The 23,975-nt window shown below is 44.2% G+C and overlaps 1 protein-coding gene and 1 long non-coding RNA gene across 3 annotated transcripts in view; both read right to left on the bottom strand.

The window, feature by feature from the left end:
• Nucleotides 1-456: 456 nt before the first annotated feature.
• Nucleotides 457-11,652, bottom strand: LOC311523615. Of its 2 annotated transcripts, XR_014712392.1 has the most exons (4): nucleotides 9,654-11,645; nucleotides 9,217-9,280; nucleotides 8,165-8,680; nucleotides 457-1,181 (listed from the first exon to the last, which is right to left on the bottom strand). It is a non-coding gene; the product is annotated as an uncharacterized lncRNA (long non-coding RNA). The 2 variants fall into 2 exon arrangements; XR_014712391.1 differs by lacking the exon at nucleotides 457-1,181 and having other exon boundaries at nucleotides 4,187-8,680; nucleotides 9,654-11,652.
• A 1,665-nt stretch (nucleotides 11,653-13,317) lies between these two features.
• Nucleotides 13,318-23,975, bottom strand: part of LOC311523614 (nucleolar RNA helicase 2-like) — a 28,650-nt gene continuing 17,992 nt past the window's right edge. Inside the window, exons 9-15 of the mRNA XM_084633790.1 lie at nucleotides 21,977-22,138; nucleotides 21,032-21,151; nucleotides 19,300-19,373; nucleotides 18,912-19,071; nucleotides 16,852-16,986; nucleotides 15,150-15,194; nucleotides 13,318-13,897 (exon numbers count right to left, since the gene is read on the bottom strand). Coding sequence (XP_084489916.1) covers nucleotides 13,721-13,897; nucleotides 15,150-15,194; nucleotides 16,852-16,986; nucleotides 18,912-19,071; nucleotides 19,300-19,373; nucleotides 21,032-21,151; nucleotides 21,977-22,138 — 873 coding nt within the window. The 3' untranslated portion in view covers nucleotides 13,318-13,720. The remainder of the gene's footprint in view (nucleotides 13,898-15,149; nucleotides 15,195-16,851; nucleotides 16,987-18,911; nucleotides 19,072-19,299; nucleotides 19,374-21,031; nucleotides 21,152-21,976; nucleotides 22,139-23,975) is intronic.

The raw sequence follows: 23,975 nt of genomic DNA, 5'->3' as shown, positions 1-23,975 counted from the left end.
TGTCCGCATTACTGTGGCTTGCTGTGCTCTTCACAACCTTTGTGAAGCCAGAGGCGAGCCATTTTCCCCTGAATGGACCTCTGACAGCAAGGGAACACAGGATCGGTACCCTCAGCCAGAAAGTGCAGCTATCACGGCAGGAGCTGATTGCACCCGGGCAGCAAACGTAAGGGATGCTTTGTGTGCTTACATTATGGACTTGCATGGCCCAATGGAAGAGGGGAAATAGCACCTGCACAAATGTGCTGGGTGGGAAAACTGGCTCATTCTTGCGGGGGGGGGGAATAGTCTTGATAGTCATGCTTGATCAACATGATGAAAAATAAATATGTTGGGGGGGCAGCAAATAGAAGAATACTGTTTGTTTTATCATGCTTAATTGCTCCATAACATGTTTTTACCTTCATCTCAAATCCTGATTGTATGATGTGTTGCACTGATAGCAATAAACTTTCTTGAAAACATAAAACATATTCTTTATTTGTTAACAGGTATGTAAACAGTAAACCACTCACACTGTCTTGGGCAAGCCAACTGCCATAACAAAATCAGCCCCGTCCCACGCCCCCCAAAAAGGGCAGGAAATAGTTAATACTCAACACAATCCCCCTATCACTGCATGTCTCCTGGCCCCCAAGTTCTCCTTTCCTTTCCTTACAGTTTTAGCCCTCACTTTGTGGTGGGGGAGAGGGAGGTTTCCACCAGAGAGAAAACTGCACAGGGGTTAGTTGCCTTACCCAGTCCTGAATGCATCCCTCTCCCGCACCGCTGCATGGAGTTGTGCAAACTACTGCTTGGCTAAGTGTATGTTGCTGGGGCATCATGCCATGGTGAGAGGCAGCAGGAGCCAGTGCTCTTGCAGCCATTACAGACAGGAGTTGCTGGAACAGTTCTCTCTGTTGGGCTCTATATTCCTCCCTTATCTTACTGCAGTGCATGTGCCAGCTCCCTCACTGAAACACGCACCTCCAGCTGGGCTTCAGCCTCTCTGCCTGCCTGTGACCATTCTATTTTTCCAGTCTTTCATCCCTCTTCTTCTGGTCCTTGAACAGCTGCTCTGCCCTGCAAGAACATCAGCCATGAGTTCTTCATGGAAACATGTGCTTTTGGAATGGTCTATGAGGGTGTGTTGGCCCAGGGATGGAGTTTCTGAAGAACCCAGGCAGTATAGGTTGAGGGTCCTGAAATAGGACAGGAAACAGAGTTATTGTTTAAAGTAGCTCTGTGGAGGAGCACAGAATTAATAACTGTAGAATGTCAAGTAAATAAAATAGTTCTAAAGTGAACCTGCACATATTCTGAAGGGGATGCTTCAGTCCTCACACTTTCTCTGGTGGACACAGCCTTATTAATAGTAGTTACAGAAGTGCAGAGGCAATGGTAAATTTAAAATTAAAACCTTTACTCTGCTTCATAAAAATATCCTAATTGGCATGTGAGTGGGTAGGGGTTTGTATAGGACCCATGCAGCAAAATGTTTTCTGTCATTTCAGTCCTTTCATATTTTGGAAGACATGACAGGTCTTGTGGTGCCCAAGTAGCCCAGAGAGATGTTATTTCAAGCTGCTGGAGGGAAACTTGCAATGTATGCAGCAGAAGTATTCAAATGAATAGTGACCGAACAGCACATTCGTGAGTGGAGTGAACTAATCAGCTATACATTGGGGGGCCTAGAAAATACACTCTTCTCCACAATGTAACAAACCATCTGGAGTTCCTGCTTCAGGGAAAATTTGCAGCTATCAGCAATCAGGATTGGGTCCTAATCCATGATGGAATAACATGATGCTCTATGAGAGCACACATGGCTTACCCTGATATTGCTGCATGGAAAACTCTCGGAAAGCTGCAGCTTTAATCCACCCCTGCATGGATTACCTCTAACTGAAATGGACTAAATTTGGAAACAGAATACTGTTTCCCAAACACACACTCTTAGTTCACTGTTCTACAGGCAGCTGTATAGACCCAGGAAGAGTGATTGCGGAGTGGCACATTTCCAAATACTCAAAGGAAAACAAGAATGACAATAGCAAACCTCTGTGACTTAACAGTTAAAATAGCCTTTACAGCTGTGTATGGAAGTTTGAAATTCCAGTTCACCATTTTGAACTCCACATGGTGGGAGGCAGGGGAGGGGGTATGCCTGGATGCTGTGATACAATCTGCCATTACTGGCCAACCACTGATAGCTTCTTAAAAGTAGAATTCCCTCCTGTTACTGTAATAATCTGTTAATTTGAATCATACACTTTACTGGGCTCTGGGGCAGCTTCTGTCTCCAGCAGGTTCACAGCAGGCTTTGCAGCAGGTTCTTCCTGGGGGGTGGAAAAATCCAACAGCTTTTCCAAGTTGGAACTGAGATTCTGTTGCTGCTCTGGGACTGGTTTCATTAAGAAAATCACTTCATGATCCTGGTTGGGAGCCTGCTGCTGGCTGCAATCAATCCTCAAGCTGGATTCAGTGGCCAGCAGGACATTATCCTGGCTCACCAGGTCATCATGAAGCACAGATTCACCAATATGTGCTGTGCTCATATGACCAGGAAGCAGCTAATTTTTTAAAAAGCTTTATCAAATCAGTCTCCATTGAAAACCCTACAGGCTCTCTGATATTGTGCTTCCAAATCAGAGTTCAGAAGACAATGAGTTGCCATCAGGAAGTTTAGACTTGAAATTAGATGAAGGTTTCTAACCATCAGAGGAGTGAAGTTCTGGAACAGCCTTCCAAAGGAAGCAGTGGGGGCAAAAGACCTATCTGGCTTCAAGATTAAACTCGGTAAGTTTATGGAGGAGATGGTATGATGGGATAAAGATCAATTAATTGCCAAAATCATGTTAACTATTCATGGTAAATAGGCCCAATGGCCTGTGATAGAATGTTAGATGGGGTGGGATCTGAGTTACTACAGAGAATTCTTTCCTAGGTATCTGGCTGGTGAATCTTGCCCACATGCTCAGGGTTCAGCTGATCGCCATATTTGGGGTTGGGAAAGAATTTTCCTCCAGGGCAGATTGGAAGAGGCCCTAGGGGGTTTTCGCCTTCCTCTGCAGCATGGGGCACGGGTCACTTGCTGGAGGATTCTCTGCACCTTGAAGTCTTTAAACCATGATTTGAGGACTTCAATAGCTCAGACATAGGTGAGAGGTTTATTGCAGGAGTGGGTGGTTGAGATTCAGTGGCCTGCATTGTGCAGGAGGTCAGACTAGATGATCATAATGGTCCCTTCTGACCTTAATATCTATGAGTCTATGAGTTAATGCAGACCTCAAAAGGGAGGTGTGGCTTCCATCCACAATAGAGTTCATTGCAGATTGTCAACATAGAAGACTAAGAAAGTTGCCCCAAGGAACTGTGGGATACATCCAGAAGACTTCCAGGACCTGTGTCAAGCTGTGGCTGTATGTACGCAGGAAAGCAATAGGGCTTGGACCCTAAGTGCCAGCTTAACATGGGCTGAAACCAGTGGTGACCTGGAGCCAGTTCGCTAGAACCAGTTGTTAAACTTAGAAGCCCTTTTAGAACCAGTTGTTCCGCGAGGGACAACCGGTTCTAAAAGGGCTTCTAAATTTAACCAGTCCAAAGTGGCGCCTTAGGCGCCGACTCCACGGGTGCTCCAGCCCTGGAGCACCCAAGGGGAAAATTCGGTGGGTGCAGAGCACCCACCAGCAGCTCCCTGCCCCAAGCTCACCTCACCCCCGCTCCGCCTCCTCCCCTGAATGCACCACCCCACTCAGGCCCAGGGAGGCAGAGCGGAGGTGACTGGGGCAGGGGAGCGTGAGGAGGGCCGCCCGCGTCACAGCAGGTAACCCAGGCGGGGGGGGGGTGCGCAGGGGAACCACTCCACACCCAGCTCACCTCCACCACCCTCGGCCTGAGCTGGAAGCCGCAGCCTGCTTCTCAGCCCTCCCAGGCTTCCCACCGAACAGCTGATTCGCCGGAAGCTGAGGGGGGGCTTGGAGAAGTAGAGCAGGGCGGTGTGTTCAGGGGAGGAGGCGGAGCGGAGGCGAGGTGACCTAGGACCGGGCGTGGCACTGGGTGGGGAGCTGCCGCTGGGTGCTCTGCACCCACCAATTTTCCCTGTGGGTGCTCCAGCCCCGGAGTACCCCAGGAGTTGGCGCCCAAGGTGCCAATTTTGATGTGATCAGTGGGGGAGCAGCCGCTCCCCCCCAACTATGCTCCCCCCCCCCCCCAGGAGCCAGAGGGAGCTGCCGGATGCTTCCTGGGAGCTGCCACAGGTAAGCACCGCCGGGACTCCCCACCTCACCCCCCGGCAGGTGCCTCTGGCTCTTAGGGGTGGGGTGGGCACCCACTACGGTGGCCCACGAGACCCTCCTGGTTCTGGGGGCAGTCAGGGGACAGGGGAGGATAGGGAAGAGGTCCGGGGGGGGCGGAGTCAAGGAACACGGGGGGGTTGGATGGGGCAGGAGTCCCAGGGGGCAGGGGTGGGCAACGACCCCCTTGTGGGGTGAGGAGGGAACCCGTTGTTAAGATTTTGGCAGCTCATCACTGGCTCAGACCCTGAGTCCAAGCCCTAAATAAGCACAGTTGCAATGAGAACATGGGGCGGGGGTCGGGAGAGTTTGGCTTGAGCCTGGGCTCAGACCTGTGTTTACATTGCTATGTAGATATACCCTTACTGGCCAGAAAAAGGCTTACTCCCCCTCTCTAGTTAGGATCCCACCTCCTTCACACTCTTCAGTGTTGCTCTATGCTAGAATCCAGGGAAGGGTTGAGGGAAGCAGAATGCTACGGTGTGAAGCCTAGATCCACAAAGGCATTAGGGCTCCTTACTTTCACTGATTTCAGTGGTCATTAGGAGCCTAAATACCTTTGTAGCACTGAGCCTTTGTCAAATGCTATGCTAAACAAAACCATCTCTCTTTTCATTATTGTTAGTGCAGCTGCACTCTATCAAGAAAAGTGGAGCTGTACTGTGCTAGGCATGGTGCATGTATGAAATCAATCCCTTTGCCAGACACCAAACTAACACATCTAGTTCTATAAAATTAAATGCTCCAAAACTTCATTAAATTAAGGCTTCCCAGTGGTGCCGGGTGTCATTCTGAAACGCAGAGAGGCACTAAACTAACCTGTTGAGAAACAGGCAATAGTGTTACGGTACCCTCCCCCACCACCATGACAAACCCTTAACTCTGCCCTCTGAAGAGGACAGTAGCCAGTGGGAGTGGTAAGTCATAATAAGTAGACATGAGTTAGATCTAAGAGAGTGTGCCATTATTTGTGTTTGGTTCCCAACAAGGGTGTGATAATGTCAGATCAGTCAAGAACATTACTCTGGCACCTAAAATCCTTGGTACACCAGCACTTAGCACACAAGGTTGCAACACCACTGAAACTTAGCCCACTTGCCCCACCACAATGCTAGAGGGGCAGCTAGGCTAAATTTCAGTAGCATTGTGACCCTCTGTGCCAGGTCACAACACCAATCAAGTCTGGCCCACTCACCAATACTTGCTTTACACCAAAATGACATGACCACAACCCAGGAACTATGTCACAAGACTGGGACCCAGATCCCACTCTGCCAACTTGGAACCCCTACTGGCACCCACTGCTGCTCCTCTCTGAATCACAGGAAGCCATAAGCCAAGGGCTATGGAGAGGAGCAGTCTGAGGGAGGTATGGGCTCCTGCTGGGAGGGAGCATGGCTAGGCCCTGGTCTGCCTGCCACAACCTGGGGCAGCTCCTCTCAGCACTGGGGACAGGTGGGAAGCCAAATGAGCAAGGGTGAGGAAGGCAGGGACCAGGAATGAGGCTGGCCATTGTGCCATCCTGGAGTGCATAAAGCCAGCTGTGGAGAGGCTGGTCTTTGGCACTGGCAGTAGCATCTAGAGGCTCTGATGCAGAAATGAGCCCTCAGCAGCCTGGCACGGTGCTGTGGCACACTGGGTAGGAAGCCTAAGCCATGGGTGGGGCAGGGGTGCATGGTCCATGCATTCCTGCCCACACCAGGCTGTGATGGCAACTCCCTCCCCTGGACCTAGAGCGTGGGGGTGGGGGAGGAATAGGGCTGGATGTGAGGGACAGAGGAAAGGATGAGAAGTGGTTCAGCTATAGAGTTTCGGTGCTTGATGCCCCCGAGCATTACTCCCTCTTTACTGTATTCCCAAGGCATCAACCTCCATAGCAGGGCTTGATCCAGAGATTAACAATCATTGCTGTAAAGTAGTAGACAAAGTCCCCCCCCCCGACTAAAACCCTCTCTCAATGTAAGTATTACTGTAGTACACAAGAAGCACCAATCAGGACTGAGCCATTACTGTCCCAGTTGCTGTACAGATAGTTGGTAAATTCTTCAAGGCTGTCTTATACTCTAAGGCCTTGTCTACACTACAAAATTACTCTGATTTTACAGAAGTCGATTTTTGGGAACAGATTGTATAAAGTCGAGTTCATGTGTCCACACTAAGCACATTAATTTGGCAGTGTGCGTCCACAGTACCGTGGCAAGCGTCAATATCCTGAGCGGTGCACTGTGGGTAGCTATCCCACATTCCTGTAGTCCCTGCTACCCATTGGAATTCTGGGCTGAGCTCCCAATGCCTGATGGGACCAAAAATTTGTCACAGGTGGTTATGGGTAAATGTCATCAGTCAATACTCCCTCCATGAAAGCAACGGCAGACAATCATTTCACGCCCTTTTCCCTGGATTGCCCAAGCAGACGCCATAGCACGGCAAGCATGGAGCCCGTTCAGCTCACTGCAGCAGTTATGACCATTATAAACACCTCACACATTATCGTGCAGTTTATGCAGAACCAGAACCTGAAAAACCAGGCAAGGAGGCGACAGCAGCACGGTGACGAGAGTGATGAGGACATGGACACAGATTTCTCTAAAACAGCAGTCCCCGGCAATTTGGAGATCATGGTATCAATGGGGCAGGCTCATGCCGTGGAATGCTGATTCTGGGCCTGGGGAAACAAGTACAGACTGGTGGGACTGCATAGTGTTGCTGGTCTGGGATGATTCCCAGTAGCTCCAAAACTTTCACATGCATACGGGCACTTTCATGGAACTTTGTGACTCGCTTTCCCCTGCCCTGAAGCGCAAGAATACCAAGATGAGAGCAGCCCTCACAGTTCACAAGCGAGTGACAATAGCTCTGTGGAAGCTTGCAACACCAGACAGCTACTGGTCAGTCGGGAATCAATTTGGAGTGGGCAAATCTACTGTGGGGGTTGCTGTGATGCAAGAAGCCAACGCAATCATTGAGCTGCTGCTATCAAAGGTAGTGACTCTGGGAAATGTGCAGGTCATAGTAGATGGCTTTGCTCTAATGGGATTCCCTAACTGTGGTGGGGCTATAGATGGAACACATATCCCTATCTTGGGACTGGACCACCAGGGCAGCCAGTTCATAAACCCCAAGGGGTACTTTTCAATGGTGCTGCAAGCACTGGTGAATCACAAGGGACGTTTCACCAACATCAATGTGGGATGGCTGGGAAAAGTTCATGACACTCGCGTCTTCAGGAACTCTGGTCACTTTAAACGGCTGCAGGAAGGGATTTACTTCCCAGACCAGAAAATAACTGTTGGGGATGTTGAAATGCCTGTAGTTATCCTTGGAGACCCAGCCTACCTCTTAATGCCCTGACTCATGAAGCCATACACAGGCACCCTGGACAGTAGTAAGAAGCTGTTCAACTATAGGCTGAGCAAGTGCAGAATGGTGGTAGTGCGCATTTGGACGTTTAAAGGGTCGCTGGCGCAGTTTACTGACTAGCTCAGACCTTAGCGAAACCAATATTCCCATTGTTATTGCTGCTTGCTGTGTGTTCCACAATCTCTGTGAGAGTAAGGGGAAGACGTTTATGGTGGAGTGGGAGGTTAAGGCAAATCGCCTGGCTGCTGAATACGCGCAGCCAGACACCAGGGCAATTAGAAGAGCACAGCAGAAAGTGCTGCGCATCAGAGAAGCTTTGAAAACCAGTTTCTTGACTGGCCAGGGTACCGTGTGACACTTCTGTTTGTTTCTCCTTGATGAAAACCCACCCCCTTATTTGACTAATTCCCTGTAAGCCACTCGCCCTCCCCCCTTTGATCACAGCTTGCTTGCAAAGGAAATAAAGTCATTATCGTTTAAAAAACATGTATTCTTTATTATTTGATTATAAAAATAGGGAGATAACTCACAAGGTAGCCCAGGTGGACTGTGGGAGGAAGGAAGGAGAGAAGGAAAAGGCCACTTCAAAACTTCTTGAATGACAGCCTTCTGTTGCTTGGGCTGTCCACTTGGGGTGGAGTGGTTGGGTGCCCGGAGCCTCCCCGCCCGGCATTCTTGGGCATCTGGGGAGGAGGGAGGATGGTTAAACAGGAGCTGCAGCGGCAGTCTGAGATCCTGCTGCCGTTTCTGAACCTCCACCAGACGCCGAAGCATGTCCGTTTAATCCCGCAGTAACCCCAGCGTTGCATCCTGCCTCCTCTGATCTCCCTGCCACCATCTCTCATCTTGATCATCCCTACTGTCCTCATGTTCATTGGCCGCTTTCCTGTACTGTGCTCCTGTGACCCTCCACACATTCTGCTGAGCTCTGTCAGTGCCGGATGACTGCATGAGCTCAGAGAACATTTCATCGTGCGTGCGTTTTTTTCGCTGCCTTATCTGAGATAGCCTTTGGGACGGAGGAGGGAGGCTTGAAACATTTGCAGCTGTGGGAAGGAAAAAAGGGAGTGAAGATACATTTTACAGAACAAATGACTATACTCTTTCACAGTGAACACCACTATTCACATTACATAGCACATGTGATATTGGTACAAGGTGGCATTTTGCATCTTATATATTGAGTGCCTGCAGTTTTGGTGTTAGAGATCACACACGCAATGCCAGGCAACAGAATTCAGCTTGCAGACAGCCATGGTAAGCCATAGTCTTTCGGCTTCTGCAACCTTCGTAACAGCACCCTCCTTTCCCACACCAAGCAAAGCCTGTTGAGTTGGCCATTTAGTGCTGCGGTTTTCGTGTTAACGTGCAGCAGCAGAAACCAAACTAACCCCCTCCCACCATCGAATTCTCTGGGATGATCGCTTTACTCCTCCCCCCACCGTGTGGCTGGTATCAGGGAAGGTCCCTGCTAGCCAAACGTGAACAGCTCAGCGCCAATGCCCCTCCCTCCCACCACGTGGCTAACTGCGGGGAGGATTTCTTTTCAGGGACAGGCAAATAGCCCAGTAGGAACACCCACCTCTGAATGTCCCCTTAATTAATTCCCCTATTTCAACCAGGTTACCGTGAACGATATCACTCTCCTAAGGATAACAGAGAGATAAAGAATGGATGTTACTTGAATGCCAGGAAACACCGGGACCATACGCTGCCAGGCATAGTCATGCAATGATATCAGATTACCACGCCATGCTAGTAGCAAGTAAAGTGTCCTACCAGGGAGGACGGAATAAGGCTGCTCTCCCCAGAAACCTTCTGCAAAGGCTTTTAGAGTATCTCCAGGAGAGCTTCATGGAGATGTCCCTGGAGGATTTCCGCTCCATCCCCAGACACGTTAACAGACTTTTCCAGTAGCTGTACTGGCCACGAATGCATCCCAAGTCCTCAGGGCTACTTAATCATTAAAAAACACTTGTTTTTAAAAACATGTATTATATTTAAAAAAGGTACACTCACCAGAGGTCCCTTCTCACGCTTCGTTGGGTTGGGAGGGTATTTCAGTCAGGGTGATGAAAAGATCCTGGCTGTTGGGGAGAATGGTGTGCTGCTGTGTGCTCTCCTCATCTCCCCCATCCACAAATCCTCAGGCATGGTGGAGAGTGCCCAATCATCGGAGTCCACGGACAGGGGTGGGGTAGTGGTGGCGGCCCCTCCTAGAATTGCATGCAGCTCAGCATAGAAGTGGCATGTCTGGGGCTCTGTCCTGGAGCATCCGTTTGATTCTTTGGTTTTCTGGTGCGCTTGTCTGAGCTCCTTAACTTTCAAGCGGCACTGTGTTGCGTCCCTGCTGTAGCCTCTGTCCCTCATGGCCTTGGAGATCTTTTTGAAAACTTTTGGCATTTTGTCTTTTGGAACATAGTTCTGATAGCACAGATTCCTCTCCTCATACAGTGATCAGATCCAGTACCTCCCGTTCAGTCCATGTTGGAGCTCTTTTTCGATTCTGGGACTGCATGGTTACCTGTGCTGATGAGCTCGCCTGGCCAAACAGGAAATGAGATTCAAAAGTTCCCATGTCTTTTCCTGTATACCTGGCCAGTGCAAGTTCAGAGTGCTGTCCAGAGCAGTCAAAATGGTGCAATGTGGGATAGATCCCGGAGGCCAATGCCATCAAATTGCGTCCACACTAACGCTAATTTGAAATGGCGATGTCAATTTCAGCACTAATCCCCTTGTCAGGGAGGAGTACAGAAATCAATTTTAAGAGCCCTTTATGTTGACAAAAATGGCTTTGTTGTGTGGACAGGCGCAGGATTAATTTGATTTAATGCTGCTAAATTTGACAAACTAGTAGTGTAGACCAGGCCTCAGACTAGCTACAAATAGCTATAACAAACAATTAGAAGGGACGGAGAGGGAGGAAAACTAACAAGAATGTACATTGATATAAGCCAACTATAGGTGCAGATACCTGGTTCCAAGTTGGTCCATTTACTTTTTTTTATTATAAAAATACACAAAATATAAGGTAGGTAAACATCAGGCAAAACTCATCTACCTAACCATTAGCATTTGGCAGTTTCCCATAAGTATCACCAGAGAACTCGGTCTTGAAGAAGCATTTGAAGAAGAGGGTCTGGGGTTTACTGACAAGTTCAGAAAGGGTGTTCCAAGTAAAAGGAAGTCATTTGGAAGAAGCAGACAAGTAACCATTGGAAAACAGCATTATTGGCAGAGCAGATGGCAAGTAGAAAAGAAGGGCTGGACTGAGTTAGAAAGGGCCTTAAAAGGTACGGACCAGACACTTGTATTTGATGTGACAGAGAAGTGGCAGCTAGTAGAGAGATTTAAGGAAGAGGGTAATATGGTCAGGATGACAGGGCAGAAACTATTCTGTTCAAAACCCTACTCACTAGCTGGGAGGGAAATGAGATGGGGGTCAAGGCGGCTACCACAGAGGAGGCTACCTTAGGGCTCTGACTAGGGATAAAAGTTCTCTACTGTCCATGCACTGGTACATACACACCTACAGTTAACTAGGCATATGCAATAACCCAAAAATTATTCCTTTCTTCATGGGCATTTCTATAGTGCTCATATCATAGTATCAAAGTGCTTCACAAACAATTAATTTGTTCTTCACATATGTGAAAGCAGTTGATGGGTATTTACCACCATTTTACAGATAGGAAACTGAGGTAGAGAATAAAGAAAAGGAGTACTTGTGGCACCTTAGAGACTAACCAATTTATTTGAGCATAAGCTTTCGTGAGCTACAGCTCACTTCATCAGATGCATACTGTGGAAAGTTTAGAAGATCTTATTATATACACACAAAGCATGAAAAAAATACCTCCTCCCACCCCACTCTCCTGCTGGTAATAGCTTATCTAAAGTGACCACTCTCCTTAAAATGTGTATGATAATCACGGTGTGCCATTTCCAGCACAAATCCAGGGTTTAACAAGAACGTCGGGGGGAGGGGGGGAGGAAAAAACAAGGGGAAATAGGCTACCTTGCATAATGACTAAGCCACTCCCAGTCTCTATTCAAGCCTAAATTAATTGTATCCAATTTGCAAATGAATTCCAATTCAGCAGTTTCTCGCTGGAGTCTGGATTTGAAGTTTTTTTGTTGACCGTCACCTTCAGCCCCCAACTAAAACCCCTCCAACGCATTATTAAGGATCTATAACCTATCCTGAAGGATGACCCAACACTCTCACAAATCTTGGGAGACAGGCCAGTCCTTGCCTACAGACAGCCCTCCTACTGAAGCAAATACTCACCAGCAACCACATACCACACAACAGAACCACTAACCCAGGAACCTATCCTTGCAACAAAGCCCGTTGCCAGCTGTGCCCACATATCTATTCAGGGGACACCATCACAGGGCCTAATCACATCAGCCACACTATCAGAGGCTCGTTCGCCTGCACATCCACCAATGTGATATATGCCATCATGTGCCAGCAATGCCCCTCTGCCATGTACATTGGTCAAACTGGACAGTGTCTACGTAAAAGAATAAATGGACACAAATCAGATGTCAAGAATTATAACATTCATAAACCAGTCGGAGAACACTTCAATCTCTCTGGTCACGTGATTACAGACATGAAAGTCGCTATTTTACAACAAAAAAACTTCAAATCCAGACTCCAGCGAGAAACTGCTGAATTGGAATTCATTTGCAAATTGGATACAATTAATTTAGGCTTGAATAGAGACTGGGAGTGGCTTAGTCATTATGCAAGGTAGCCTATTTCCCCTTGATGAAGTGAGCTGTAGCTCACGAAAGCTTATGCTCAAATAAATTGGTTAGTCTCTAAGGTGCCACAAGTACTCCTTTTCTTTTTGAGAATACAGACTAACACGGCTGCTACTCTGAAACCTGAGGTAGAGAATAAGGCCAAAATTATCAAGTGCCCACTAAGTTTGGGTGGCTAACTTAAGATGGCAGGGCCTGATTTTGTCATCGTTCTTAACACTTTTACAACACTAATTGACTTTAGTTACAGCTGTGAGCTCTCAGCACTTCTTCAAATCTGGCCCCACACCTCTCATCAAAACCCAGAACACAAGGAACAATTAGTGACCAATTGTGAAAATGTAAATGACCTGCCCATCATAGATGTATTCCATAGCAGAGAGAATAAAATACAGTTAACCGGTGCAGCAGTCAACTGCCTCAATCATCAGACTATCCTCTTTTCCTGCAATCCCTTACTTCATTTACTATGTATATTTTCAAAAAAAGAAAAGGAGTACTTGTGGCACCTTAGAAACTAACCAATTTACAGCTCACGAAAGCTTATGCTCAAATAAATTGGTTAGTCTCTAAGGTGCCACAAGTACTCCTTTTCTTTTTGCGACTACAGACTAACATGGCTGTTACTCTGAAACCTATGTATATTTTGACTTCTGCCATAAATGAGGTAAGAGGCCCACAAACAGCTTCACTCACTACAGAGCCCTGATTGATGTTCAGTGGAGCAATGGATTTGTATACTGAATGAGGCAGGGGCCCTGTGGAAAAAAAACAGTATTTAGTTACATGATTGCATTCTATCATAGTGCAGCGTACAGGAACTGAATCAAGGTTATACCCCACTCACTCTCCAGCTGAAGCAACATACACCATTCATCCAACAATCACTTCACTATGTACAAATGACTATGTAGAAATAGTATTTTAATTATTTTGGAAAATGGACAGGTTTCAGTCACCACTGGAGACCAATTCAAATGGAGATTTTGATATATACTGTGTAGTAAACCCAAGCCAGATTTCTGATTGCAAAAGACACATCCTGGAACAAGGCTCTGTGGAGGAGTTTGATGAATATTCTTTTGACGTAGCTGTGTGGAAGATAAGGCATAATTTTGTATACACTGAACTGTTGTTCTCTGAATTGGTCCTGTATACAGCCATCCCTAGCAATACTGGAAAAACAAATTTTGAATGACAGATTCTGCAAGTGGCACACACATAGAACGAACATGACTTTTTTTAATGTGGATAAAAATATTTTAGTCTCATTTCTGCAAATGTTATTGTTAGAGCTAGCGATCAAATGCTCAGTCAAAACTTCGTTTCTGGCCTCTATTTCTGAATCTGTTTCTATTAAAGCTGCCACCTCGCCTCCCATTCCTGGAGTCGTAGAAGCCTCTGCCTCCTTCTCGCTGGGTTTCTGCTAACTCGGGTAATTGAGTTGCCACAGTCAGATGCCAGTGTTTTGAATCCTGCCATTTTCCCTGGTAAAAACGAAGTTAAATATGTATTTGAACTTTATACATGTAAAAGCCTGACATGCAGACAAAACTTGCAAGAAAGCAAATACAGTACATTTTACAGTTTTATAACATTGGGCAACTGCAAGAAAAAACTACTTAGTAGCAAATACAACCTAGTATTTAAAAATAACTAAAAAGTTTGGACTGGAATTAAAAATAAAATATGAAGCATAGGAAACATCTGATTCCAGATTTTGTGAAAACAGTTATGAGTTAAACAAATCATGAACCTCTAGGTCTCAATTATAAAAATGAAAGTGTACATAAAGACAGCCACTTAAATGTACACTTGAAATAAATAATACAAGCACATGCCATCAAGGAACCCTTGGGGTCCTGCAAAGCAGAGGTTCCTATTTTGAGGACTCTGGACCACTACTAGTCAGACACCAGAGAAACCAGAGATAGTTCTATTGCTTTGAGTGCAGATCCAGCCAGGAATGGATGCCGCAACATGAAGTGGGAGCTGCCAGTAAGGTATTATAGACCAGCCTCAAAAGTAGAGGTGGCATCTCTTCCCTCTTTCTCCTGAAACAGGAGTGAAGCTAAAAAGGGAGATGGGGGTGTTGGTGGCTCTTCCAAGACCCACCTCTGGACCAGGACCTGCACCCACTTTAGGACTCTAGTCTGAGTCAATGCTGGGGTTGGGAGTAGGAAAGCACTGGGGGCGCAATCCTGAATGAAGGTAGGAAGATTGGGGGACCTCTGCATGGGGCAAGAAATGGCTGGAGTGGGAACCCTGAAAAAATGGAAGACCAGGCCCCCAAAGAAGCAATAATTACAGCAGATTGGATTGTCAGGGATTCGTTTTTGGAGAAGAGCAAGAAAAACTTGAGTTGCAATTCAGAAAAATTGATTAAGAAGCTAATCTGGAAGGACTGAGAGAACTCCATTTTAGTTTGTGAAAAACACTGTGGGGCAATAAGTAGAAGTGGGAAGGAAATTAATATAAGTTGAGGTGATGAGAACCGATTCTGACAAAAGGAAAACTGGATTTAGAAATCATTTGTGGAGGAGATCCATTTTGATTTGGGGCAAAATTAATTTATGACAGGGAATTGCTTTTGATGTAATGGGGAGAACTGGTTCTGGCTATGGAGTTCAGTCTGCCAGCAGTGATGGGGAGGAGAAGGGATCCACAAGATGGTCCACACTATGAAAATGTTGGGAAACCTGTACCATAAATTAAGAATTACTGAAATTAAGAGAATACCTGTATTTGTCTAAGATTCACTGCAGGAATATCAAAACACACCCCCTGAAAAAAAAAAAAAAAGGTTTAAAATGGATTCCAGAAAATCGAGACCTTGTAATCCATAGTTTTGGGTAACACTGAAGTATTTGTTAAAGCACACAACCTTTAGGGAATAGAGACAGTTTAATGAAAGGGATCTGTGAATTTTCACTTTCTGAAGTCAAGTTTAACTTGTTTAATATTTGGGAGCCAAAGCAATTTTACCTTTGGAAAAAGACTGACACGTGGAGCAGCACAATGTTTTACACACCTTTAGTGCCTTTCATCCAAGATATCAAACTATTTCACAGACACTAAGCAGTTCAGCACACCTGCTTTTTCATCATGTACTTCACCAATTCTTCCCTAGGTATTCTCTTTCCTGCAGAGCCACTTCTTTCCATACATATTTTCTTACTTCTTACCAAAATTATTCTCTTTCCTAAAATGTTGTCCACTGTCTCGTGTGGCTCAAATTGTCAATTCTTTTCGACAAAGAACGTTTGATCTAAGCAGACAGATGTATAAGTTTACTGTGGATTTAAATATTCAAATGTAGAATGTAAACTTCATGAAAATGTTTATTTCAGTCAGGGAAGAAAGGATCCTAATACAGTAGGTCACAAGTTATAGAAGGAAGCTTGTGTATGTTGCCCCACATTGTTCATAACATAACTTGTAGTCAATTCACAGACCAACAATGGTATTAAAAGAAAAAGAAAAAATCAGTGAAGGCAACATCACAAAAATTCACACTTTACAAAGACAAAGAACTAGAGCATAGGTCCCCGAATTGTTTATAAAGGTGAAATGGTAAAAATGCCTACTTGCTCTTCAGTGTTGTCAAGCACACAAAGTAAACCTGAAGAGATTAAAAAAAAGTTCCTCTAATCTTTAAATTTTAGGTGTTACTTTTATTAAAAGACTGACAGAAGTGTCTCTTCAATAAAAGCCATCTGTCTGACATTTACTATGAGCACGAAGCACAATGCCAGTGTCCATAGGCACAAACTTCCTCTCTGCCTGGGGGGTTCTCGATCCCACCGTCTGCCCAAGCCCACTCCCACTCCACCCCTTCACCCAAGCCCCAACCCCTCCCCCCAAGGTCCTGCCCTACCCCACCTCTTCCCCGAGCAGGCCCCATCCCTGCTCCTCCACCTCCCTCCCTGCACCTCCTGCATGCCCTGGAATAGCTACTCCATGGCATACCGAAGGCGCTGGGAGGGAGGCCTTGATCAGCGGGGCCGTCAGTGGGCAGGAGGCACTGGGGAGGGAGGGGGAGAGCTTGGCTACTGGTGCATGCTAAGCACCCGCTAATTTTTTTCCATGGGTGCTCCAGCCCTGAAGCACCCATGGACTCGGCACCTATGCCAGTGTCCACTACTTTTAGTGGTTTACCTGTTTGGATATTTACATTAAAAATTAAATTAAGCCCCTCCCTCAACATTTCAGTTCAACAGAATATCTTGTGCCATTGTAGTGATCCCACTGATCATAAACTGCTGCACCCTTAGCTCAAAGATTACTATATCCAGCCCCTCCTCAGCCACAAAAAGGGTAACTTGACAAATCAGACCTCGAACTATAGAAGTGATAAGTTTTTCCTGCCTTTTAAGACGACACATCTACAAGCTTAAGAGTATAGTAAGCAAGACTATAAAGATTGATGATTGTATCTTACCATTTTTCCCTTGAGAAAACACATTCTGTTCACTTTCCTATCAATTTCATCACCCAGGTGTTCTCTTAGCCCTCGCCAGGCATAGCTTATGTTGTCTATCTCTTCTGAGCATTGCAATGTCATTGTTACAAATCCCTGAAGGATAAAAGGCAGTACATGCTCACAGTAAAAAGAAATAACATTCCCTGAATACCGATCAGCATACATCTAATGAATGTGCATAGTCAGAATTTATAAAAGGTTATTAGATGGCAAATATGTACATTTTAAGACATTAACAGACAGTGGATAGACATGACATTTTGGCTCATCAATACATATGTAACACTTCCAGCTTCACTATCACTTCTGTAAAGTTTGCATTGCCAGAAGCAATGCAGAGAGGATTCTGAATGCAAGGAAAGTGAACAATTATGCATAAAAAACCTACAATAGTAATATCTTTTGTATATTTTATATTAAAATAAAAATAAACCTCAGTGAGCAACTCTCAAAGCACCCCTGACAGAATTAAATACACAGTCCAATTAAAATAGCAGAAGATGATCCACACCTTAACAGAGTCAATACAACCCCACTAAACATCCCCTTCTCACAAAGCCTTAATTTCCCCAAATAATTCCACACTTGAATCAAGCAAGCCTCAAATGTCCACTCAAGTGAGTTTTGCAGCATGTCCCAAGAGATAAAGTAGTGTGTGCTACTTTGGGCCAAAGAGGGATGTGAACTCCCAAGTCAAGGGACAGTCAGCAGCTACCAGCAGCTGACTCAAATGCCAGGATAGCTCAGTCAAGTGATGGCAATTGTGGTAGTACTGCATAGAGAGAGAGATGGTTCCCAAGTAGGCAGACAAGCTATTTAGGGCTTTATGGTCACAACCAATATCTGAAATTCCAACTGGAAACTAAGTCAGCCAATGCAGATTCCAGAGCATTAGAACTGTGCTCACAGCAAGCTAGCCACTTAAGTGTGTGGCTGTGTTTTACCCCAGTTTAAGGCTAGGTTTATACTAGCAGCATTTTATTTGACTGCTATACCAATAAAACACTCCTAATGTGGACACAGCTATACTGGCAAACTTGTGTTCTGTACCATAGCTTTTTTGGTAAAAGTCCTGCTTTGCAAGTATAGCTGCATTTACACTAGGGACTTTGGCTGGCACAGCTATGTCAGTCAGGGATCACACCCATTTACACCCCTGACCAACACAGCTATGCCAGCAGAAGTCTGTAGTATAGACAGCCTTAGTTTGAGTTGTTTAAGGTGTAGCCCTACAAAGCATAGTGCTGCAGTCTCATCAGTAGTAAGATGTGCATCCAAGTAAAAGCATCAACCTCCCGATTAGACCCAGATGGTCCCAGCCACTGCTACTGTAGGCTCATGTAATAGCAGCTGGAAGTGTAAGACGACCCTCATAGTGAACTTGTCTTATTTCCCAGTCACTCAGAGGGGGTCAATATAATCTGCACCATAACCCCTGGTTACTTCCCCCAACCTCTGATTACCTCAGTTTTCTCTGTATTGAGATTCACTTTCATCCAGGCCCTAATCACTACTATATTAAAAAAACCCACTAACTGCACCCCCTGGGTTAGATGACAGCGACAAAGAGCACAGGTGTGCTCAAAACACTTACATCCAGGCCCCCTTCCATGACCCTTTAACTCCAACAAACAGGAAGGTAGTAAGATGGGACCTCTGCAGCAGAAGTTACAGAAAACTATGCTGGGATCTATGAAGAAAGAATGAAGCCACCTCATGGCAGCCCTGTGTCTGCAATCAAGTCTACACCTCAATTAAAATATCTAATAAGCCAGCAGACATCTGATCTTTATCCATGGCTAGGAGGAACACCGCCACTGACATTTCAATGCTATAACCAAGTTCAAAACCAGGACAATTACAATAATCCAGAAGATCTAAGATCTCTAGATTCAGAGTTCTCAAAGTATTTTCCATAATAAAAGATTAGAAAAGGGATTGTGATTGGGTCAGATAGTTACCACATTCAGATATTTGAAATCCAAGATTTCAAAAAAAAATAAACTAAATATTCTTACCACATCGGAGTTGAGCAAGGAACGCTGTTCAATGGAAGTAGCCCCAGAAATATGGGCTAGTGCTGCAGCCAGAGCTTCAACTGCCCCCTTTTCCTCTATTAGCCACTGAGCTGACTCTTTGAAATAGTCAATGGCAGTTTGAGGAACAGAATCCAAACACCTAAGTATTTAAAAGCAAAAACGTTACTTGGCAAAAGGCAAATTTAGACAGTGGAATCTGGGAGCTATGGGATAGACGAGAAACTGCATGAGACTCAAACTTAACCAATGATATCCATGAACAATTTATTTCATGGTCATCGGAGACAAATCTATGGCAAGAGACAATCCAAAGAATTATTATAAATGAGAATGACGTGATGACAAGCTCAAGGGTCACTGAACATACCTGATGGCATCTTTGCTGGAAGCCTTTATTATATCTGTTGCAGTAGGAACACCTACACGCTTAAATGTAATTCCCTGCAGTTAAGAGAAAATGGAAGAGTAGGAAGTTTACAGACTGTTCAGAACTGTATTATATTCAACTAAGGCTGGTATTCAGTTCAATAAGCATTTATCCTTAAATTTCCTTTGCCGAAAGCGGAAAAAACTATATATTGTGCACATTTCCTATAAAGCACTCTGACACAGAGGTTAGCCTGCCCTTAAGTTTTCTATGTGAATTCCTTGGACTAAACATGCTTAGAACCTCATTAAGGGGACACTGTTGGGTTAAAATTCATATTTACAGAGACAGGATGTCCTACTGTACTAGTAACAATTAAGATTGTCAAAATGAGTATTTTAGTGAAAAATATTTCAACAGCTTTTTTCCCCCATTTTACTCAGCTTACCCATGAAAATTGGCTAGTCTATTTCACCTTTTTTCCAGTCAGTTTAATCTATTTCACTCATTTTCAAGGATGCTGCAATGTTTGGTTAACGTGACTATGGGAAATTATGTTTCTTGAAAAGGAGGAAACTATTTCCACTGGAAGCTTTTGAAAATATGTGTTTCTGTTAAATCTAAACCGAGCAGGTACCCTCTCTTGAACATAATTTCATCAAGTGGCATTGATTCAAAAACTCTCAAGTCCATCACTATTAGGGTGATCAAATGTTCTCTTTACTTAAACACGGTTAAAGGAAAAATAACATTCGAGAGCTGGGTTTTTATTTTTAAAAGGGCAAAAAGAATAATTACCACCATATTCTAGCTTTATTTAAAAAAAAGTTTCAGTCTTAGCTACATATCACAGGTTCTGTTAGCCGTTTAAGGAAGGTAGTCACCTCACATTGCCAGCAAGCAAGAACTAAAAGCAATGCCAACTGTTTCTTGCACTGGCACACAAATATAAACTTCTTTACCAGTCAATAATGACTGATTTTGATAACAAAAATCATCTATTTCATCTCTAACTACTCGCTTTGTCTATTTTGAAATCCTCATGAAAAGATTCCTCATGAACAGTTCTAAACAAATCAAACTTAAAATTTACTTTAATGAAGTATATGCTATTACACAGCCTTTATGTCAGGAGTTTCACTCTTAACTCAGTTAGATATGTTTGCACTGAAGAAAAAAAAAGTCAGTTCTTAACTTATATAAGCTAACTCAGGTTAGCCAAACCTGGGTTTAAATTTCAGTGAAGACACAACAGGTTGGCATTTAACTTGGGTTGGCAGCTTGTGTTCAACCCCATGCTCTCATATTGTCTTGAGCCCAAGCTGCTACCTCAATTAAAAGCCAAGTTGCTGTGTTTTCACTGCAATTTAAACTCAAGTTAGCTAATTCAGGCCAGATAACCTGAATTAAGAACACAAGTTTTTTGCAATGTAGACAAACTAAGTGCTCAGAGTCTTGTGAAACTTGAAACTAAAGCATAACATTTAAATGTTTATCATCAAAGAGAAAGATACCATGTGGAACAGCATATACCAATTACACATGCAGGGACAAAGCGATTACCCAGTAAGAGGAAAAAAAGGGAAACCAGCTATACTTCAGTTAGAGAGTAGTGCTCCCAGTATGCTTCATAACCATCTGATCATCAAATAGTGCATGGATTGCAGGATTTTATGAGCTATCCTAACACACTACATACATAAAGTGTACAATGACTAAAGAGATACTGTACTGCTTTTTGTTCCACATGTCTTAGCTGACTTTCTTCCTTTCGCTGATAAAAACAGATACACATCCCAGTCCGTCCAGCTCGGCCTGTGCGCCCAGAACGATGAATATATGACTCCACATCCTTCAAGATAAATACCATTATTACTTTTGTAGTTAGTGTATAAACAAAGGTCCATGGAAGCAATTACAATTTATTACAATACATCCCCTAACACTAATGTATCTGAAAAATAAAAATAAAAAATAAATAAATAAATTTTTAAAGTCAAACTAGGTAAAAAAAGATCCCCATAAACCTAGGTTAAATATTGCTCAGAGCTTAAGTTACAAGCCTGGGCCAATTACATGCCATTATGCTTCTATCATCATAGGGAATTCAAGCAAAGGTTTCAATTTGCTCTTGCGCACCTCCACATATAGATAAATACCACACTTACCCCAGCGTACAGGATGAGAAGTCAGCATGTCCCCAGCTAAGTTGAATAAACCTAGGTCTTGTCTGTATTCCCCTAACTTCATTCAGAGTTCTCTCTCTGTCCACTGGGCTCTTCTTCCCACCCAATTATGTTGCTCTTTCTAGCCATTCCATTCTACTGCCCCTCCAAATTCTTTTCAAATTTAACGCTATACACTGCTTTGGAGAGCAGGTTTTTAGTCAACTTGGCTCGACGATTAATTCATCAAGCAGAGCTAGAGCCTTGCCAGAGCTCATCAGAAGGCATTTTAAAAAGAAACACCCCTAAAGGTGCCACAGACTGTACAACTGATGCATCATAAGTCGTATTCTGATCAGGAGACTACCTCTGGTTACTATAAGCTTCCTTACAACAAAAACAACAACTGTGTGTGTGGTGAATACCACAATTCAATGCTGCTTTATCACATGAAAACAAATGGAGGACTTCTGTACATATTACAAAAGGGACACAACATACCCATCTCATACCTTCGGTGGTGAACTTTGTACAACCAGGTCAACTTCAGGGATATCTAAACCACGGGCAGCTACATTAGTTGCAACCAGAACTTTAAACACACCATTTCTAAAACCTTTCAATGTTATCTCCCTTTGTTTCTGAGGAATGTCACCATGCAGCGACTGGCAATCCTGTAAAACAAGATTATTATGACAGCGTATAAAAGGTACCATGCTATAGAAAGCATACTGAAAAGCTGAAATATTTTAGTTTACATGGCAAAAAATTATGTCGTCAATACTTAGCTTTTCTACAGTGCTTTTTACACTTATAGCCCAAAGTGCTTTACAAAAAGGTAGGAAAGCATTATTCCCATTTTACAGATTAGGAAATGGAAGCAACAAGTATCTTGCCACAGCGTCAATGTCAGAGCTAGATCTATAACCCTGTCCCACCTTCCAGTCCAGTGCCCTATCCAACACTTTGTTGACGTCCCAAAATAAAACACAAAAGCTACCTCTAATGCAGTGCTATTCACACTATTGTGCCACTATATCAATGTCATTTAGCTGCTTTTTGCTAGAAAGATACACAACATATGCTTCCTTCAAAAGAAGGGCAAAAATAATTCTTAAAGGATAAAAATGATTTTAAAAAGTGACTAAAAAAAAGTTTTAAAATAATAAAAATAACTTTTGGACACCCACGCATCTGCCTGAAAGTTTCTTTACCTATTACAAACACCCAAAATTAACATAACCGAAATTTTAGAGAATATTGTTTCTTTATTTTGTACACTTGACAGCATTCTATGTCCAGTCAGGGCTGGTCTACACCAGAAAGTTACACTGATCCAGCTACATCGCTCAGGGGTATGAAAAAATCCACACTGCTGAGCAACAGTCAACTTAACTAAGTCCCCACACAGACAGCACTAGGTCAATGGAAGAATTCTTCCACCAAACTAGCTACCACCTAGTAGCTAGGGGGACAGATTAACTTCACTGACCGAAGGACCCTCTCATCACTGTAGTAACTATCTACACTGAAGCACTACAGTGACACAGCTGTAATGCTGTGCTGCCTCAGTGTTTAAGTATAGACGTAGCTTCAGTTTTCTTTTGGTCTTTCACACAGGAACAGAAAAGGATTATAAATCACTGTCAGGGTTTCCCCCCCCCACACACACACTCAGAACTCTGGGTACAGATGTGGGGACCCACATGAAAGACCCCCTAAGCTTATATTCTACCAGCTTAGGTTAAAAACTTCCCCAAGGCACAAATTCCTTTCCTTGTCCTTGGACAGTATTGCTGCCACCACCAAGGGATTTACACAGAAATTCAGGGGAGGGTCACTTGGAATCCCTATCCCCCCGCTAGCCCCTTCACCCCCTTTCCTGGGGAGGCTTGAGAATAATATACCAACTAATTGCCTTAGCAATGCGAGTACAAACTAGACCCTTTATCTTTAGCACACTAAAATCAATCAGGTTCTTAAAAGACAAGCTTTAGTTTAAAGAAAAAAGTAAAAATCATACCTGCAAAATCAGGATGGAAGGTAACTTTACAGGGTAATAAAAAGATTTAACACACAGAGGACTCCCCTCTGGACTCAGCTTCACAGTTACAAAAACAGGAATAAAACTATCTTTGTAGCATAGGAAAATTCACAACAAAAATAAAAGATAACCTAATGCAGGTCCTTGCCTTAGTTACAATTTCTGTAATTTTAGCTGGATCATTCCAGGTATGTTTTCAGGAGATGCTTGTACCTGTTCTTTTCTCCCTCCATCCAGAGAGAGAACAAACAAAGAGAGCCACAAACAAATTCTCTCCCCCGCCCCTCATTTGAAAGTATCTTCTTTCCTCATTAGTCCCTCTGGTCAGGTGCCAAAAAAGAGATTTGAGCTACTTAACCCCTTACAGGTAAAGCGATTCAGTACAGCTGCCAAGGAGGGATTTTATGCTACCCTTTTCTTTATATTTATGACAACCACAAACTGGATAAGGACTTGGGGCAGCTATA

Source organism: Lepidochelys olivacea, assembly GCF_965140295.1.
Source record: "Lepidochelys olivacea isolate rLepOli2 genome assembly, chromosome: 7".
In the NCBI taxonomy this organism is placed as follows: domain Eukaryota; kingdom Metazoa; phylum Chordata; order Testudines; family Cheloniidae; genus Lepidochelys; species Lepidochelys olivacea.
The sequence above is the reverse complement of the archived record's forward strand: the minus strand, read 5'-3'. Positions and strand labels throughout refer to the sequence as shown.